Source organism: Emydura macquarii, unplaced genomic scaffold (assembly GCF_026122565.2).
Source record: "Emydura macquarii macquarii isolate MOO-44397 ecotype Brisbane River unplaced genomic scaffold, CSIRO-AGI_Emac_v2 contig_1483, whole genome shotgun sequence".
NCBI classification, from domain to species: domain Eukaryota; kingdom Metazoa; phylum Chordata; order Testudines; family Chelidae; genus Emydura; species Emydura macquarii.
Genome location: NW_027131620.1, coordinates 14,593,492 through 14,615,226, shown reverse-complemented (window position 1 = coordinate 14,615,226; position 21,735 = coordinate 14,593,492). Strand labels below are relative to the sequence as shown.

Genomic DNA, 21,735 nt, shown 5'->3' with positions numbered 1-21,735 from the left:
AGGAGGGTGAACTAAGCAAATTCTCTTCTCCTGAGTTTATCCATGCATTCATTCCCCTCAAGAGTAACTGTTTTATAAACTGAATCACTTTCCAATGGTAACGGGATTTCTAATGAAAGTGACTTAATTACTAAAAATATACCTGAGTCATTCATGCTGCTGTTCCTCTTGGCATAGGCACTGCGGACCACCTGCTCATAAACCTGAGCTCCTATTGTTCTCATGTTCTCACGAATCATGATGCCTTGGGCTTGCATCATGAAGAGGTAGGTGTTCACTGCAAGAAATAACCAGAGAGATTAAATTAGCAGCAATTTTTATAGGTAAGAGAAATTCAAATCCTTTCATCTTTTTGGAACCATTTCCAATTCTGGTTCTGTTTCACCTCAGTTTCTTCGTGCCAGGAAGTTCTTTGGGTGACATACCCAAGTTATCTGATGTGGGATGGGAAAGATCACGTATAATTTCAGAAGACTATACCTCGAAGACACATTTGAAAATATACCTGGCACAATAAAAGGAATTTAAACTATTTAGTTCTAAAATCTAGGACTGTATTTTATTGTTAGAGGCTACATTCCTACTAAACCCTGATACCACTGTGTGATGTTTTTAGTAAACATGGAAATAGAGGATTTTGTAAGTGGGGGGACATTAATAAGGGTGATTAAAGGTTTTGGTGCTGAAGGTCCACTACAGCCTGATTAGTAACAGAAATCAGCATACAAATATGGAATTAATTCCATTTTCATTTAGTCTTGAAGCTCTCCTTTAGTCAGTATACTAGCAAAGCCTGTCTGTTGGGAGACTTAGAACTAGACTGGTAGGTAGTACTAACTCTACCTTTACTCATCCTGTATCTTTTTACATGTTACGCTAAATCCCCTGCCACGCCGTTTGTCTGGTTCCCTTCTGCCTTTTCCACAGCCCCTATATATCATGTTTGGACATACAGTACACATTTTTGTGCCACCAACCATTTTTGACATAAAAAGGACTTTTTGAAGTAGATTTACCCTTCCTGGTAGCATTACTAATAAATGAATGAATATAGATGGCATGCCTTTTCTTTGCTGAAGGAGGAACATATGCTTTATATGTAATTAGTCAATTTTTAAATAAAATTTCTTTGAATAACTGCACCAAGGCCACAAATTCTTTAATACATTACCTTTTGCAGAATTGTATACACGATCATTTGCGGGGCCCCATACAACGTAACTCACTCCAAGGTATTATTTTTTCCTCCATCAATAATTTGTGGCCTTGGTGCAATTGTTCAAATAGACTTTATTTAGAAATGTACTAATTGCATAAAAAGCATATGTTCCTCCTAAAGTAAGGAAAAGGCATGGGTCTACAAAAAAATCTATCCAAAATGGCCAGTGGCACAAAAAGATTATGTGCCAACGTGATACATGGGGGGCCCTACAGAGGGCAGAAGGAAGCCAAACAAAAGGCAGCAGGGGGACTTAGCAACCTGTAGAAAGATACATGATAAAAAAAAGTACAGAGTTATGCCTATTTACCAGTCTGTTTCTAAGCATACCAACAGACAGGCTTCTGCCATTTCCTTGGGAACCTCCCTGTGGGCTTTTGTCTCAATGCTGTTTTCTTGATATTCAGCCGTCGTTGGATAGTTGGTGCTTTGTTGCTCACAACTTCCATTTAACACATTTACACTGCTGCAAATTGGAAAAGTCCACAGAGTCGGCATTAGTTGTGCCATTCTACACTCATCACTGTAAGAAACACAAGTTCTCACCACCGAGAGAAGGAGCAATAACCTGAGTGTCAGCCATGGCACTTAACAGCTCTCTTCGGTGTACATGAGAGTAGAGGGGTTGGAGGAAGAGTCTCTAATTCAGTAATATTCAGAGTGAGGCTCCCGAGCTGTAAGTGGCTCTTTAACATGTCTCGTGTGACTCTCTGCAGCGCATGATATTAAAGCATCAGATGATGTAAGTTATTAACCAATCAGGATGCTTTTACTATGTTATTAACCAATTAAGTTGTCACTTCCACTAAGTTTTAACTTATTTGCTGTGAGAATTATATATATAATATTCTCACATATATATAGTAGAATAGTATGCTATAGTGTGTGTATATATATATAAATGATCATACACATGTATATATAGTACTATAGTAAATGAAACGATGAATTTACACTACCATGGCTCTTTTGGGTGATGTTGATCAATAATTTGGCCCCTGAACCATGGAGGTCTGAGTATCACTGCTCTAAACCATGAAGTTCCACCTTTGCTTTGAGCACAATTCTATCTAATCAGCACTGTTTCTAATCTATTTCTGAACACTTCCGAGGATGGTCATGCCCTTGTCTCAAGAGACTGTTTTCCCTATAGCTGCAGTAGACCTGAGTGATAAATGCCATCCCGTGATAGGACTGTTCCCATTATCTAAGATCATTATTCCATTTTACCTCTGCTCCAGAGGACATTCACCCCTTCTAACCTCAGATAAGCTGTTGCACTTTGAGGAGAAAGTATATGCAAATAGCTTTTATTTATTATTATATTCCCCAACCCTTTAATCAGGTTTCTCGCAGGCTACAAGAAAAATTCGATTTCACCAGTCTTTTCATTGTCAGTTCCTCAGTTCCCTTTTCCAGTTTGCATCACAATTCTAATGAGATTTAAAATGCTTGTATTATTTTGTGGACTTAAATGGAGGGGAAAAAAAACTTAGATTCCTTAAAGGTAGAGGGAAAATGCAGGAGGTTAAGTTAGTCCAATACAGGTAAATAATTTAAACAGGAGTATTTAAAAGTGACCCAAGGCCCCCTGAAGTAGTGAATAGTTAAAATGGAAAATCTACAAGGAGAGATGAAAATACTAATAAGTTAAGCAAAGATGGTAACAATTCATTAAAAATGAGGCCCTTGGCAGAAGGGTGACCAGTAAACCAACAAAACACCTCTGAATCCAAGGATGACGATCAAGGAACATACATTTTTATAATAAGAAACTGGCTTTCTATAACAACATGCAGCACAAAGGCTTAAGTACTTGGAAAACTAAGGTTGGCTCATACCCGGAAACTCTCAAGCTTATTATGCACCCACTCAGTCATTGAGTGCCCAGGTGAGAAAGGTTACTCTAGGGCACTGCACTCATGTTCTCCAACACAAGGTTCTATTCTAACTAAGGGTATATCTACACTACAAGCATTACAATGGCCCAGCTGCAGCACTACAACTACATTACTGTCCCCCTCAAGAAATGGTAATTATGTTGATGGCAGAATTCGTACATAGACCTAGCTGTGTATCCAATGGGGATTAGGTTGACCTAACAATGTCGCATAGGGCATGAAATTTTTCACAGTCCTGTGCAATGTAGCTAGTCCAACCTAAATTTTAGGTGTAGACCCCAGTCCTGAGATAGCTACTTTGGGGTGTAAGCTGTGTCAAGTTTTACTTTGTTTTTTACATTATAAGGTTAGTTCATACAGCCTCTGGAAGGATCACCTGTTTTGTCCAAGTTACTTAAAAGGAAACGAGCAATTACAAGTTAATGTTCAAAATCCTGTGTAAACTACAGAAAAGACAAGTCACCAATTAGAGAAACATAAAAGCTTGTTCAGTTCAAGTGGGGGCATTTATTTAATCCACATTTTAGTTTTACTGATTAGATTTTAAGTCAATGCACGAGTGTTCTTGGAAAGACAAAAATTACTCTATTTGCCCTGCTATTCAAGCATTCATGGTCAGAAAAGCCTAACTACTAACATCAAGCAGTTCCTTCAAATTGCTGCCTTGAGGGACTGGATAACTAACTCAAGGGTTTAATCATCAAAATCTGTCACCTATAGGTCATTGGTTCAAACATAGTAACCAGGGTCCTATCAGGAGTAGGATCAATAGTAAACAAGGCCTGTCTGAACAGGCAAAGGAAGTTGTAATTTGAGTTAGTCTTGTGCTTAGCCTAAGTGATCTGAAAGGCGTTAAACTGTATCTACAGTAGGGCTTGTCTATACTCGTGGTTATGCTGAAAAACTGTCACTCAGGGGTGTGAAAAAAAACACCCCATCGAGTGACGTAAGTTTTGCCGGCATAAGCACAAGTGTGGACAGCGGGAGAGGCTCTCTGCCGACATAATGCAGGCAACACTCACGCTTATGCTGGCAAAACTTATACCCTCGGGGTGGGTGGTTTTTTTAACATCCCAGAGCAACAAAGTTTTGCTGGCATAACTGCAAGTGTTGGCAAGCCCTTAATGTGCATTAAGGCTGAGGGTGGGCGGTTGTTTTGTTTTAAAATCAAGTTAAACTAACTCAATTGAGTTAACTTGACCTTTTCTGCCCATGTAGCTAGGGCCCAGGACTAGTTAACTGAAGGCACTTAAATGCCCTATGTAAAATGGATCTGTGATCTTTCCCAGTTTAAGGATCCATATTCAAGACCACCATAACAATTGGCTTTCTTGCTGACAGGTCTGTGCAGAGAACAGGGAGTGAATGGCCCCAGAAAGAGTGAATTCTCCACACCCCAAGATAGGCTGAAGTCCAAGGGAAACTCAGTTTTCAGAGTAAGATATCATAGGCCAGAGGCAAATGACATTAAAAATTCTACAGCTAAAACCTCTCACCCAAACAGAAAACTCCACTAGCTTAGTTTGTCAACCGTGCAAAAAGCCTAGTGGGAAAATAAAGTGTCTCTAAACAACAGCTGTCAGGCCCTAATTATCATCAAACACTACTGTTGAGAACCATTGTGACAACCAGAGTGACCATGGTTGATGGCATCGCACCTGGTGTCATGTAGCGAAGTTCCCAGATCTGGCTCAACCCTGCAAATCTATGAACCTCTAGGGCAGGCCTGCAGGCAGTGCCAGGTAGGTTCAAGGCCTACAACCGCTTCACGCATCAACAGAGAGAGTGAGAATGGTATGCTGGGGTGTTTTTGTCCATCCTAGTGACATGGATGAAGAGCATGCAATGAAACTTTTGAATATAATGAGCAACTGAAGCCAGATCTTTGCGAGATGGTGACATTTTGCAGAAAGTCGAACTAATTTACGCTCAGGGTTTGCTACTGACAGCACACGTGGAGTGCCTAGTTGCTTCAAGTCTGCCTGCAAGAGCATCCAGGTTTCTCACCCATAGAGCAATATGGATAGTACACAGGACTGATAGATCCTGAACTTTGTCTCAGTGCAAAGATGTTTTTGCATCCTTAAGTGAGACATGGACTTAATACAGGATACAGTGAGACTGTCTGAACTCTGTTTGCAGCTTAGGCAGATGTCAGACTAACGTCCTCTGCAGTTCAGCCATCACAATTATTCAACATTATTCCAACATTATTCAACTAAGATTTTATTTTCTCTTGCTACAAATAGATTCTAGAATCCCTAAAAAGCTTTGTTACAGAGGTAAGATAAGCCTTAAAAGGATTTGCTGAACAAGGGAAGCAATGCAATACACTGGTATATCATTGAGGCTATCAGGAAGAATAGGTAGTACAACGCCAAAGCAATGGCTTCCATGGGATTGGCCTTAACATTCAAGAAAAATTAAGTACAGAGAGACTAGGTCTACATTTGGTTGCAAGACAATCTGCAAAAAGTCAAGCTGAACTGGATTTTCCTGAATGCGTTAATCTGCTATTGCAAAACTTTAACATTTAGCTATTTACATTCTCATGTATTGTTAAGATTAAGGATACTTGGAGCTTATTGTTTTTAAGGAAGAATTTGTCTTAATACTTTGCCCACTATAGATAGAGCCCTGCAAATCCACAGATATCTGCAAATCATTCATTTGTAGATGGTTGATCAGATGCAGATCTCAAAGGAGGGGAAGCAGCTGTCTGCAGTTCATAGTCTTTAAGGCTGCTTCCCTGCCTTTGAGATGGGAGTGGGGACCCCCAATCAGCTGTTCCAGGGGGCTCCCCTGCAGGTCACCAATCAGCTGTTTGGCTGCAGGCAGGGGAGCCCTGTGAAACAGCTGCTCAGCTGCTGAGACAGCAGTCAGGCTGACCTCCAAACAGCTAACCAGGGGCCTCAGAGGTGCCAGTGCATATGACCTAGACTCCAGGTGGCAGTCGGAGGTATGCTGATTGGGGTGGATGTGGATCGGATGCAGATCCACATCTGTGTATCTGCCCAGGGCTCTACCTATATATAGCACCTGTTAAAGGGTACATTTAAAATGTTTGATGAGCACTGGGAGATGACATTATCTCTGACTTACAAAGGGTGAAGATGACGTATAGAGAATTAAGTAACTTCTCCAAAGTCACACAGCAAGGCAGAGCTGGGATTAAACTAAGGCAGATTTATCAATTCCCAAACCTATTTAAATCAGACCATACTCACTCTGCCCGCCCACACTTTTTGAGCCATAGGTCTTAATGTCTCCTATATGTAATTCAGGAATTTGTAGGTGCTTGCAATACCTTTTGTTGCGGAAGTTTGTTGTGCATTGCAAATGCAGTGAAAAGAGGCTAAAAAAGTTGCACATCATAGAGGTGCGTCATACCAGAGGACGTGTAACTGATTTCCCTTTACAGATCTGTGACGTGGGGCTCTGTTCAGTGCAGCAGAGCTGCAACCCTTCTTCTCAGTCATTTTGGTGACAAAATAGTAGGTGAAGGACATTAGCAACAGTTCCATTTTCAGACATAAAACATTTAACAGACCGAAAACTAGGGAAATGTGAAGAACTGGGGTTCTGTCTCTTCCCTGTTGTAGGAAGCACACAAGGGGCAGTGTGCTAACTACTTAGTTTAAGATACTTATCTGCACCACGCTCAACGTCATAAATGATGGGTTTTAGACATGCGGTTTTTGTGCATTTTTAGTTCAGAGGCATTAGGGGATAGGGACAGTTCTGTGACTCGTACAGCATCAGGCAATTTGCTGATTCTGAACAAATGATAAAGAGAGCCTTTACTTCAGTACACCTTATATTTACTGAAAACAGTTTTATCAGTTTTCTGAGGAGTAAGAACAAATAAGCACAGGACCCAATGTCTACTTCCTGCGTAAAGCACAGACGTTTGTCCAGTTTACTGAATATTCTCTTTCCTTCTTGTTCCATTTAATGGGATAGATGATGTATAACCTATTAAGAGCTGCAAGACATTACCTACTCATTTTTTACTTTCATAAGATTGCAGCAGGAGTTCTTAGACTGTTACAGGAGTTACCTTCTCATGGAAGGTAAGAACAAAATCAAGCTTTGTTTAAATCTGAGATGGCTGATCATCCATTCAGCTATTAACTCCTTTGGTAAAAATGCTTACTGAGATATCAGTCCAGAGAACAGGTTGTAATGCCAACATCTAAATGCAAATAGAAGCAACAATGGTTACCACCACCTAATCTTCTGGGAAGACAGCCTATTTTTCAGCATCTGAATGCCAACGCTGAAAATGACTCATCATCATTAAGAAAATACTGCCATTATTATGGACTTTAAAATTACCTGTAACCGGGACATGCGATTTGTTCAGCTAATCATGGAGTCAGATTACAGGGAGCCATTTTAAGCACTGCAGTCTTTATACATACATATAAAGCTCTTAAATGACTTCAATGACTGAGTCATGGTCGCTCAGCATGTCAGGATCAAGCCTGAAGATAGCCATGCTTAAGCAGTAAGGGATTTCTGAAGTGCACTCAAACCCCCCTGCCCTTCCCCAATGCAAATCATTAGCTTCCAAGTGGAATTTTAAAGTTATTGGTTTTGACCTATAAAATGCTGAATAATTTGGGACTTTTATACTTCATAGTGCTTCTCTCCATGCAAAACTGCCACAGCTGTGATCAGCAGAAGAACTCAAGATATCAAATATCTTGTTGCCGTTTTGTCTACAAAAGAATAAGCATATGTACACACGCAGTCAGAGTGCTTGTTCAGCTCTTCAGCTGTGCAGTAATTCTCCATGGAATGAGATCTTGTTGATCTAATGTGGGATAGTCAATAGGACCACCATGGGACAAATCCGGACCACTAGATGCTTTTGAAAATCTTATCTTTTTTTTTCTCCCTCCCCCCCCAACATTTTCTCTGGGGTCTGGACCTTGATTATACCTTAACCAAAAATAATTGACTACCCCAATCTAATGGATCATACAGGATACTATTAAATTACGTCTGCATAGGGCTTTTCATCTCACAGCAGCACTAAGCAATTTACAAGCTACACTTATATAAGAGGTTGCAGACAACTGGTACACAGCATGTTGCATGACAATGGAAGGAGGGAAAGGAATGCTGGGTAAGGCCAGCAGCCCCACTTTTAAAACCATTGCTAGGGTTATCTTTTACTGTCCAGGCAGAGAAAGCATGACTGAGTTTTAAAGAAGTCTTTTGTCCAAAAGGATCCTCACAATAAATTGCATGGATCTCAGTTTACCTACCTTCCTAGGCTGAAGGACCAAGTTGACTCCTCTGGGATTTATAAATATGGATCCCAATTTATCAAACTTTAGTCTCAACATTATTTAAGGTGGATCCAACTGCAGTTATATATTCCCACTCTTGAGATGTAACAGTATGGTAGATCTTAGAGAGACAGCCTTATAAGCTTATAACAAAGGAAAGAATGGCCTTGGCCTAAGAACTACAGACACAAATGTTTGCTACAAACCTAAAGATGAATGGAATAGTTTTAAGTGTAAGGCAAAACCCAATTACATAACCAATGCTGCAGGCTGCCTGTAGTAACTTTTCAGTTGGTATTTTAGTAGCCCTTCTAACTATAAAATAGAATATCCTCTTCTCATGGGAAATTAATTTAACTTCACTGTAATGATATGCCAACAGCAGAAAACTTTCCAAGTCAGAGGCTTATTAGGAAAAGGTCCAGAACAATTCATGCTAACCAGTCTACATACGAAGGGATAAGGGTCCAGAGACAGTCACTGCATGTTGCTGAAATAGGAAGAGGAAAGAAATGCTTCCTTTAGTGCCTCATTGTTGGAGGAAACAGGGAGAACATCTAGTCTGTTTTGTTAATGAATTAATGCACTCAGCAGCAGATGGTGTGAAGATAAAGATACATCAGGAACTGCTAGACAACAGCCCGGAAGGGTGCAGGGAGGGAATTCAATTAACAGACAGCAATCTGAGAGAATCAAAGAGGTGGGTTCACACACTACAGAAACAGATATCAGCTTGGAGCACTAGGGCCTAGGTTTCCTGATGAGACAATCTTCTTACACTACTATTTAAACAAAAAACCACCCACCACCACCAAAAAAGCATGGTGTATGGTTTACGGGCTCTCACACCAACCTTTGTTTCTACAGTACCTGGCATCTTCCTGATTTGTAAGTAGGCCTGAAAGCCAAGCTGAATACATATGGGCCACTTCTGAATTAACAAAAAATATTCTAATCCAGTTATGTTAACTTTTTCAGTAATAACTAGGGTTTATGGAATGCTATTCACCTGCTTTCCAGAACATTAACTGGTGACCAATCCTGTCACCTCGGGACAATTCTGAGCGTGAACTCCAGAAATTATTGATCCTCTCAAAACATGTTATGTAAGACTGTATTTACGCAGTTATGTAGGTGCTTACTTTTTTTCATTTATGCGTCTAATAAATAGGCATAGGGTAACAGGATATAAGCGCTTCAGGACAAGGGCCATCTTTTTCTTACGTGTTTCTCAAATGTCTAGCACAATAGGACCCTGATCCATGATTGCGGCTCCAAGACACTACCACAGTACCAAGACTGAAGACAGCTTTTGGAAATAGTGCAAAGCTGCAAATATTCTACAAAATAGTAATGCATGTGCAATATTATTGGTTCTCAAACTGGGGATCGCAACCCCTCATAATGTAGTTATGTGGGGGTCACGAGCTGTGAGCCCCGACCCCGGCCAGGCACGGGGCTGTGAGTCTTCCTGCTTCCTCTTGGCAGAGGAACATGGGGGAGAGGGCAAGTGGTGACACACAGATACTGCTCACCCCCCTTGCCACATTCTACTGCGCCCCCATCGGAGGTGGGGGGGGGGGGATCAAGGAGCAACGCCAGGGATCCCTGATTCCAGGTCACTTTTCCCACCTGAGCAGTGCTGTGAGGTGAGCATCAGGAGCTGCTGTTCTCTGCTCTCTCCTTACGCAGCCCAAGTGGGGAAAGTGACCTGGGTGCAGGAAGCCTGATGTTGCTCCTTGCTCCCTCCCTTGCAGCCCCATGGGCTGTTTCCCCAGGTGGGCATAGTGCAGGGGTTGAGGCAAAGGGGGTGTGGGGAGCCCACAGGGTTTGGGGCAAAGGGGGAATGCTAAGGAATCTGAAAAATGTAAATCTCTTAAATAATTAGTTTTTGTATAGTACTGTGTATTACAGTAGCACAGAAGCTGCAATCATGACCAGGACACCATTGTGTTTGTACACTGATGAGTACACAGACATATTCCCTGCTGCAAAGACCATGAAAAGTAGCTTAAAAGAGAAACTGACGTAATAACCAAGAGAGACTTCTCTACAGTGAACCTTTTGTTAAACATGCCCAGCAGCATTCTACCCCCAGTGCAGCTCCATTGGTGGTAGCAATGGTGACAGATTTTGCCAAAGCTCAGCACAGACAAAGCCTTGGAGGGAAAGATGGACAAAGTTAAACAACTGTGCAATTCCTACGACTGTTGGACTACCAAGAGCACAAAGTGGGCACTGAAGTGATTAGGACACTGGATTTTTTAAATTCCCCCTCCCCATATTATACATGCAAAAATATACCAGCAATTCTACTGGCCCTCTACTTAACTTGGGGGAGAAGAAAAAGTATTTCCCAACTATGCAGACTGCAAAAACATGCAATTTTATAGGTCTTGACTTTATATTAATTGTAGAGAACAAATGCTTAATATTAACTTAATTGTGGTAACATCATTATCACCCTTTTATCTACCATTTATTAATCAACTTACTCCCTGCTGTACTACTTATAGTATTAGCTAGGCTGAAAGTTAACAATGTAGAGGCACTAAGCAAGTAATTATAAAATACATTGAAACTGGCAAGTTTTCAAGCTGCACATGCATGGATTGACTGGAGAAACAGATCATAAAGTGTCATCATGAAGTGTATCTTAACCAGAAATTGAGTGTTTCTTTCTATAAACCAAGTTATTTTGAGGCTTCGAAAGAGGCAGATTTGTAGATTTTTAAGACCAGCAGGGACCACTATGATCATGTAGACTGACCTCCTGCAAAACACAGGCCATAGAATTTCATACAATAATTTCTGCTTCCAGCCCATACCTTCTCTTTGAGCTACGGCATTTTATTTTTAAATGCAAGACCTCCAGCCTTGGTTTAAAAGTGATGAAGAATGTGCCACATCTCACTCATGGTAAATTGTTCCAATGATTAATTGGGATGACCTAACTTCAAGAGAACTAGCTTCTACAATACATAGTGTTCATTTGAGGGTGCCTTTCATCCAAGGACTTTAAAGTTAAATACATTAAAAGTCAACTTCTCTGAGGTAGGCAGAGTTGTTATATTATTAAGCATATGACTGGGAGCCAAAATTCTAATCCCAGCTCTGGTACATACTTGATGTGTGGCCCAAGTAATCCCTCAAGGGTAAACTATGTCCTGGATCTTCCATCTGTAAAGTGAGGGAATAACTTCTCCTTGCCATAAATTAGTATGGTCCTATGAAAGTGTAGAGGTGCTATGTTTAACATATTAGCAAGTGTGCACTGTCATTTTCTGCATGGCAAACAGGCATAGAGTTTAAGCAACTTATTTACGGTCAGTACTAAGCCAGCCAGAAAAAAAAAATCAGTCTCCTGCTGTAATTACTAAACCCTTTCTCGTGAAAAGTGACACACGTGGAAGGAAGGTAATATGAAGCACAACAACAATCATTTGCCTGAATTAAGGATTCCCCTTTTTAGCAATATTCTGACTCTCCTATTTAAAGTAATTAGAGCTCATGAAGAGATGCAATTCCACATTAGCCTATCTCTTGTTTACATTCCTTCCCTCCCCCTTCACAACTATGCAGATCTTTCTCCATTTAATCAATCAAGGAAAGAGCTCAGAGACCAAACTAACTTCTCTGCTGGGGTCTCTCTTTCCCCAGGGCCAGCAGCACTGTCTCTAAGAGGAAAGGATACATTAGCTGCCAATCCAATTTTCCACTAAGCCAAGAATAGTAATGCTACTGTGTCCAATTAGGACTTATGGGCATTACACAGTTAAGTCTATAATGCTACAGACTTTCTCCTCAATGGGCTGAGTACGGATATCAATAATCAACACCTTATCTCTTCTTAATGTGGCGCCACCTACATACTAGTGAGAGCTTGAACCCTGGCAAACAGTTCAGCATGTGTATCTTAGAACCATTAAGAAACTACTTCAAGAACCACCTCAGAGTCCCAAACACCACATCAAAACTGCTTTTACTTTTAAGAGTTGTATAAATTCCTTTCATTCACTGAGCATTGACTCCTCACTATCCTTAGGCAAAGTGGGATCTTTATTTAATTTAAAAAGCCATCTGCTTTCAATAAACAAGGGACTCATTCTCTATTACGTGCAAGAGACCCAACTAGTTAGTTCTCACTACCACCCTCATACCCTGAACCAGAAGGTGGCAAGAGTGCTAGAGGTAAAACCTTTTTGGAGAGAGCATCCCATGACATGCAAAGAATGCTCTGGTCAATTCACAGTCAGCCTCAACTAGTTCTAAGAAGCAGTTTCCTGAAGTCCTAGACCAGGGAAAGGTGTATGTAGAACATTATTCATCCTCCTGCCCAAAACAAGAAAGCACCATGTTTTCAGACAATCTTTCAGTTTCACCTTGAAATTCCAGATACAAAGAAAATGATACAGGAGGGGAGGCTAAATTTGATCTATTTTCCTGCACTTCTTCAAAATAAAACCACTATGTTTTATTCACATGGTGTTTCTAGCTGTGTTGACTTTTGCAGGCCCAAAAGCCACACACTCTGGAGCAGGCTGCTACATACATGGCAGAATAGACCACAGAAATTTAAATATATATATATATATATATTTTTTTTTTTTAATTTAAAGCCACTATCTATAACACATTCAATTTAAAGAAAAATGGCATTTGGATTTGTTAATCCTTTAAATTAGAAAAAGATTATCTATGCCTAGGAGAGATTACAAATTATTTTTAGCCTGGAAGATTTTAACAAACTAATGGATTTATTTAGTCTGGTGTATTAAATAAAGACTTGCCATCCATTCCAATTCTCGCTTCCTAACCAAGTTGTAGCACCCCAGCCACAAGCATAAACAAACAGTTTGTGGCATGCCTTCATTTGGGACACCCCACATTTGTCAGACAGGAGTACTATACTTGATATACTTCTCAGCAGTGCAGTATCAAGAAGGTGAAGATGAAATTAATCTAGGATATTAACACAATGAACTAGTAGGTGTGATTACAACGAAACTATTCTTATGAAGGCCAAACATACGTGTCTCCCGTCAGTAGTCCAATAAAAGGTGTCTTGCCCCTTCCAGGGGTCTAGGATTTATTCAACTTCTGATTAAGTTATTTTACCTAATGAGACAACTATAGACTTGACTGATCAACATTTAAGTCTCATGCAAGAATGTTAAAAGCACACACACACACCTGAAATTCTCCAGTGAACTTGAAAGACTTGCAGTCATTTATTTACTTATTTTTTAATTGGAACACATTTGCTGTACAGTCATTGAAACAAACATGGGACCTCACGATGCCATTTTTAAAAGTAGAATTAGGCTCTAAAAATATTTGAATGTTCTTTTCATCTCCAAAACTTGGGTTACAAAGTTATGTTCCAAAGTCAAAAGGGATTGTGAGACACTGTGAACAGCCTGGACAGTTGCACTGTTTGAGATTCAGCCTCTAAGTGCCATGTTGTGGTACATGTGTGGGGACATCACTATTTCATAGAAACATGTTTATTTCCTAAAAGCAATACAAATCTAAAGACAATTTTCCTTCCTAAGGTGCCAAACCCTCATACTGGGGCTAAAGAGTCAAGACCCAACTGCAGTATGGAGCTCACAATTTCAGATAAGATTCTGATTTCAAGACAGATGCAATTAACCTAGTCAAACTTAGTATAGCTTCAAGGCTCCTTTATGGTAATTGAACTTTAACCTTGTTTATCTTAACTAACTGCACCTAATGACTCATTTCCCCCTTATTATTTACTTTAGTCATTGTTAAAATAGGTGACATTTTTTCTATATCATTTCAGTCCTCCAGCTTGAAATTTGTTAAGTTTCACTGCTGGATTCACACCACTTCCAATTTTTGGAGGATTTTTTTTTTAAATTTTTTAATTACATGGGGTGGTTGGCATGTTAGAAAACCACCATGACAACAGCTTGGTGCCCCTTGACAAAAAGAGGGATCATTTATTTTTCACAATCTAATAGAAGCTTCCTGATGGGAAGAAATTACTCACAGAAATGTCAGTACCTAAAACTGAAGACTAAACCTTGCTATGGCCCAAAACAATATGGGACTTCTGGTCTACCTCACCACAGCAGAGTTTCCATAAATATAGTGGACCTTGCTTACAGGAAAGTTAAACAAAACCGTTTGGCTTTAGAACAAAAGAATGCATTTAACAATGTATTGAGGTTAGGAGACTAAGTTACTTTTAAATTTAAAGTCAAACAATTGTGTTCTAATGCAGTTTTAAAAATTATACAAAGTATCCAAATGCTGCATAAGATTTCAGAGAGATTCCTATTGTCTGAAATTACTAAAAAGTGCAACACTGTAACAAAACCACTGCAACTTCTATAACAGGAGAAAGATGCAACCTTGAGGCTCATCAAGGTTGCCATTTAACATTCTTATAAGAATCATGTGGTTATGTGATAGATGTTTATATTAGGCTTTCATTAATTATTTATGTAGACTTTGGATCGCTTTAAAATGTTTCTTACACTGGCTGGCAAACAGTCAACAGAGATGGCATTATTCAGAAGGCACAACTCACATCTAAAAACAGGGTAAATGAAGGGTTGCTATTTGGTCAGGAAGAAATTATTCTTCTACATATGATGAATTTCTTTACACTTTCTGGTTAATAAACATATCACACATTCATTCTCTGCAGGAAAGCAGAGATCAGGACCATCCAGAGACAAGTGTAGGCTGCTTAATTTCAGGCGAACAAGGATTGTGTTCCAGACCAGAACTAATAACAGTTAGGTCCTTATTTCTCAACTGCCTATTTCATGAAAACATTCAGAAAGAAGGATATTTTATGGGGATACAAAGTTGTCTGTGTACCAAGTTTACATTCTCAGGAATTTTTTAGCACAAGAGTCATTATAGGCACAAACAAGCACATTATAAGCACCAGCTGTTACAGTCATACAATTAGGCAATATTTATTTAGTGAACTGACAGTTCAACTTTTAATATTGAGAAAGTTATCTTGTCAGTTTAGGTAAATCAGTGTTTCCAATACCCACTATCAGGTTTTCAGTCTCAAAATAAAATCCACACGAATGAAATTTACAAAGCTTATTCTGGGATCAATATATAATTTAGGGCAACTGAAATGATTAGGGGTATGGGGAAAGCTTCTACATGAGGAGAGATTAGTAAGACAGGGACTTTTCAGCGTGGAAAAGAGACGACAAAGGGGGGATATGATAGAGGTCTATAAAATCATGACTGGTATGGAGAAAGTAAATAAGGAAGTGTTATTTACTCCTTCGCATAACACAAGAACTAGGGGTCACCAAATGAAATTAATAGGCAGCAGGTTTAAAATGAACAAAAGGAAGTATTTCTTCACACAACGGACAGTCAATCTGTGGAACACTTTGCCAGAGGATGTTGTGAAGGCCAAGACTATAACAGGGTTCAAAAAAGAACTAGATAAGTTCATGGAGGATAGGTCCATCAATGGCTATTAGCCAGGATAGGCAGGGATTGCTGTTTGCCAGAAGCTGGGAATGGCTGATAGGATGTTGATGATTACCTGTTCTTTTCATTCCCTCTGAAGCACCTGGCATTGGCCACCGTCAGACAACAGGATACTGAGCTAGATGGACCACTGGTCTGACCCATTATGTTCTTATCCTCCTTTCATGGTTGAAATAATAGCTTTTTGTTTCCCTCCCCTTTTGGTGGTGGGGGTGGGAGGGGGGAAGAGAGGAATGGAAAAGATGAGGTTCTCTCTCTCTTACCCAGCATTTCCCCTTGACACAAGCAAACTTTTAAAGGCCAGTGTAAGCAATCAGAATTGTAAATTGCCTACTGGTCTGTGAAGGCCACTAGGGCTTTATTTATGTATTTGTATTTAATAAATCCCTATTTTTGAAGTGACCACTGGACATGCTCAGTTACTTTGTTTTCAGGAGGTGGCTTCTAGTAGCCATCATTATTTCCCCCCATATAGTTCTATCTCATGGAGGGCAATGTTTACCAAAACCATTGCCTGGGCTGACCAGACATGATCTTGGTATGGCTCTTCCTTCACAGCACGAATAAAATACATGGCACATAAGACCAAAGCTCTACTAGACTTTACCACCACCAACATACTTACTACATTATGTCTAAGCTGTTACAATTAAATTAAACATCAGGCTGTGGATTTTATTTTGAAGTGTTAACAAGGCTACCCAGGGAGAGTAAGTTTATCAAGGGACAAATACGTCTGCAGCACTGTCTTATAACCAGGTTTCAGAATCCACCTTGAGGGCAATTAAGCAGTCCTCACCACAGCCTGCTGCTTTCTCCACAGCACAAAGGCTTGTGTGCTAATAAGTTACCAGAATCCACTATTCTAAGTGAGAGCTAATTACCAGTGGATCTGCTAGTGGTACTGTACATTTTGTCCTTTGTCTAAATAGAAAAAAACAATACAATAAAATGCTACACCATTGTCATCAGGTCAAAACATGAAATTCCTGTGGTGCAGTTTATCCAGATTGTGGAATTTTAGAAACTAAATTTGTAAGAGCCAGGGCACTATCCTTGGCATTCTTAACAAATTCCAACTCAGTTCAATACATTCTGCCTTCCTAAATTCCTCCTACAGCTTAAAGCATAGGGTTTTCCACACTTCCTAGTCTCAACTATTTCATAGTGTTGGATTATTAAACCGTTGCCATATTCCACTCCAAAGGCCATTTATACTTATTTTGGGAGGGGGGGTGTGGGGGGGTGATGACAGTAGCCTCTTAATTATCTCTTAGATATGTTATAAAGCTTAACTAATGGATCTTAGAGTATTTTGAAATCTCAAATGTAAGGTGCTAGACAAGTGCAAAGAATTATTAGCACTTTCGCAAATTATCAAAACTTCAGGTTCCTCTAATCTACTATATTACTGGAATTCTGTTAAATACACATTTTTTCAACTGAGCTATTAAAACTTAAGTCCTTACTATATGACACTGATGGGGATGCGGGACTTAAGTTCTAAAAGATTTCTCTTCCTGTTTCCTCAATGATTCAGAATTTTCATCAACTGATATGAGAACAGGACAAAAATCAACAGAGTATATAGGCTGCAATTAGGTTTGACAAGCCAGTCAATTGATCAGTCAAATAATGTAAACTGTCTATTATTCAACCATGATCAAATTTCATCCAATATTCCAAGAATACCCTGATATAGGTTGTGGCCTACCTTTTTTATTGTATCTGTTAGCAAGCCTACTTAAATGTTTTGATCACTAACTACATGCTAACACCACCTGTTAGAAAAAGGGTGAACTAATTGAAAGTTGAGCATCCTGATTGGCTGACATCTTCTAGAACAAACATTGTATGTACATGTACACACAGCAATCCCTGCCTTTATTTGTGCACTAAGCCATCAACTTACATGGCAGTTTACAAAGCACATTAAACAAGTTAAAAGACAGTCCCTGTGCTGAAAAGCTCCTTTTAAACTACCTAGACAAACATACAGAAATTCACACAGAAGAGCATGGGAGCCAAGAGAAAACAGTTCAGTCATTAAACCGCCTCCCTAACTCCAGAGAAAAGATATACAGCCATTAAAGGCTGCATGAAAAGTTGTCTTGCTGCCTACCTAGCATAAGTGCATTTAAAAATAACTTTTCTTTTATAGATGCTATGCATTTATTTCACTTTTTTTAATAACTGTTCTGTCAAATAAATTTCACATTTAAATACTAACCTAACATTGGTATAGTAATTACTATTCATTATTACTATACTAATACTAATACTAATAATTAATATAATTAACATTTATATTTTTAGACCTTTATTTCATGGTAGGTTTTTTTTTTTTAAGTTAATATAACTATTAAATAATGTGGCTTTTTGTAATTAAGTGCAAGTATCTAATGCATTGTCTACACTTAAAAAAATACAGCCAACACTGTAATTACAACGATAGCTGATGTCCACACTGCCCTCCTTGGGCCACTGGAGTGCGTCCTCTCCAGAGGCACTTCCACCAGCCTAAGGGGCAGTGTGGGGAACTGGGAGTCCCATCTCTCAGTTCCCTGCCGGGAGCCCACAGGCCAGGGAGCCCCCCACACACACTCCCCAGTACCAGCCGGGAGCCTAGGAAAGTCACTGGGGACTTCTCCCCTCTCCTTTCCAAGCTGAGAACTGAGGGAAGCTGCCAGGTGCTTCTCTGTTCCCTGCTCTCTGCAGGAACAGGCAGCTCAGCCATGTAATTGACAAGGCTGCCCCAGCAGGAAGCAGGTGGTGAAGCATCTGGGCTTCCCACCTTGACTCCCAGTCGGGGGCACAGGAACCAACTACCCAGGCTTGCAGCAGCCCGGGGTTCTCACCCCGCTCCCAGCCGAGAGCGGGACCAGAAGCCCGGGCTTGAGCTTTCTTGTCAATTTCACCGAACTGACAAAAATGACAGCCCCACCACCAGACACGGTCTACACTGACACTGCGTCATCCTAACTACTCTGACAAAAGCCCTAGACCTCTTGTTAAGGGTGATTTTATTTTGTCAAAAACACAGGGCAGTTTTGTTGACATTGCTATTGTCATTCTTTCAGGCTCCATGTTACAGCCTTGAAATTGATAAGAAAGCTGGTTGGGGGCAAAGGGGGCTCCCCGCTTGGAGCCGGGCTGTACCTGCTGGGAGCCCAGGTGCTGCCCCAAGTCTCAAAGCTCCCCACTCCCTGCCAGGAGCGTGGCTGCCCCCTCCCATCTGGGGTGGCTGCAGAGAGGTGGGAGCAGAGAGCCCTGGGACAGCTTGACTCTTGGGGAGCAGCATGATGCTGAGAGCCCAGATTCTCATTCCCCTACGCTGCCCCCCTTAAGTCGGTGGAAGTGCTCCTGGGAAAGGATGTGCACCACTGACAAAAGGGCTGTGTGGACATGCAAGTCGACCTATGGTAGTTTTTAGATCTATTTAGAGTAGACCTGTCCTTACTCTTTTTTTGTTCCGGTAGTTGCTGACAGTAACAAGAGTGAGGCAGACAATGAAGCACCACCTTTTGAAAACGGGGAGGGCCTTGGATGGATGCCAAGGATGAGTTCCTATTCCTCGGAGAAGGTACAATCAGAGTAGTTAGAAGCACGGGGAAGGAACTGCAGTGTAACAGAGAATAAAAAAAGGTGCCAGCTGCAAAACTGAAACCATCACACACTGTCACCCAATGATCCAGTGAACGGGTGTGGTGGGATTCAGAGTGATGCCAAAATTCTTGACTCTAGTTTCTAAAGATAAATATAAAATTCCTTCACTCATGAAGAGTGAAACATATCGCACAGCAACAGCCTCCTACACGCACAGCAGTGAATTTTGGTCTCCCAAAGAGTAATTTTTGATTAAATAAATGGAATAACGAGTCCTTAGTTCCAAAAGTCAGGGCTTGAAACATTTACCCAACATTTACTGCCTCACGGACTAAGTGGAGAATACCCCCAAAGCCATGCCCCGTGCATTTAAAAAGCGGTGCACTGTTTGCAGCAATCAAATAGGTTTTTTGTTTTGTTTTGTTTTTTTAAAAGGACACTATATGTTTTACTTCTAATCCTCAGTCTCTTGGGTTTCCATTCCCAGCCCTGCCACTGATCAGCTTAACCACTTCAGTCCCACCTCCTCCCCCATCTGTGAAATGAGGACTACTTACTACAATGTTACTTTGAAAGATAAACCCATTAGACTACTGCACTATGAGATCTCTGAATAGAGGACATAGCATTTTCAACTCATGGTCACCATTATCTTTACATTTTGTCCTTCCTTTCATATTCAAACATTCTAGAGAGAGAGAGGGTTCTGCTGCCATTCTACATTCTTCTTCTTGTTTGCTTTCCCCAGCTCCCTCCTCAGTTCCAACAACACCACAACCGTCTCTCTAGCCATGTGTACCTTGCACATACGAAACTAGGAATGTCATGTTTTATTTAATCATCAAGCAGCTGCATCTTTTGGAGCTGGAATATCAATGTCTATCCCAGAATCAGCACAGAATGCAACATCCATGTACAGATCTGAAGATACAGAAAAGACCCATAAGATGACAAAGTTCAATAGCAACTTAATACAACTTGGTTTGTCTTCTGCAAGTATATCCTTCCTCTAGTCTGAATAGTTGTTTTAGTATTACACTGCAGAGATCTTTAGACAGATCTTTTCCTCCCTTATTAGTGAATTTTAACCATTTATGCAGACTGGATTCTCTCACAAATGCAATTAACAGTTAATGAGCTTGCCCACTAATTTTTTCATCACCCTGAGCAATGTAGCTAAGTCAACCTCAGTTTTAAGTGTAAACCCAAAAGGGCTGAAGTAGCTGCCATTACAGGGTCTGTCTCTGTCTGAAATTCAAAGATTAGGATGTTGGCTAAACTACTTAAAAATAAATAAAGGAAGACTGTCCCCACTCATCCCCTTCTTTGCTGAAATGCAGTCAAATATTTTAGCTTGATAGCTAGTCTCAGAGCTGGCATTTTTAGAGGGTTTGATCCATTTCAAATACGGCAATGAGCTTATCCCTTGATTAAATACATAGCATAATCCACCTAAATCTTGTTAGCTGAGAAGCAAGTCAATTGTCTCGCTAGTCGCAGGTGGTGTTTTAATTCGCTGCCAGGAGAGCACTGAAGCTGTCTCACTAACTGAAGCTGCATCTGAGAATGTCACCTGCATGTTACAGTGAAGGAGAAAGTGTTGAGCAAACTGTTCTGAGTAGAGGTTCCAATATTTACTGAAACAACAATTCAGTGTATCTGCTGCAGGGAGGTTTAGATTGATTCAAGACACTGGAGAGTCAGGTTTCTTTTATAACCCTATAAAATGTGATTTGCATCTGCAATAGATAACAGTCAGTAAAAAGATGCAGATTCATCTCAACACAGCACTGCCAGACAACGACATGGAAATTGCCAGCAGATTACCTCAAGTGACTGGTTCTCAATGGCTATTTGGTGTGTCTTAGCTCACTCAGCATTAGGGATTCCACTGTTTACCCCTTAATTAGTTAGGATTTTCAACAGCTTCACTGAATACATTGGGGGAGGCACCACCATTTTATTGTTAAAAGATAGGATTTTTTTTGGGAATGTCACATTTGCAGCCTGATACTGCTCTCTTCCCTAGAAAAAACTAATCTATAGGAGCAAGCAGCTCATATTTAATGGAAGGGAAAACAAAGCAAAAATGATGCATTTTTAGGATCATCATCAGTAAGGCCTGGTCTCCACTTAAAAAGTTTTACTGGTATAACTAAGTTGGTTAGAGATGTGATTTTTTTAAATCAAAATTGTCATACTACTA

The 21,735-nt window shown here is 40.3% G+C and overlaps 1 protein-coding gene across 3 annotated transcripts in view; it reads right to left on the bottom strand.

Annotated features, from left to right (window-relative positions):
• B4GALT5 (beta-1,4-galactosyltransferase 5) overlaps positions 1–21,735 on the bottom strand; it is a 60,888-nt gene that overhangs the window by 19,438 nt on the left and 19,715 nt on the right. For all 3 annotated transcript variants that reach the window (XM_067554266.1, XM_067554263.1, XM_067554265.1), the window contains exon 2: positions 143–277. In XM_067554266.1, coding sequence (XP_067410367.1) covers positions 143–260 — 118 coding nt within the window. In that variant the 5' untranslated portion in view covers positions 261–277. The remainder of the gene's footprint in view (positions 1–142; positions 278–21,735) is intronic.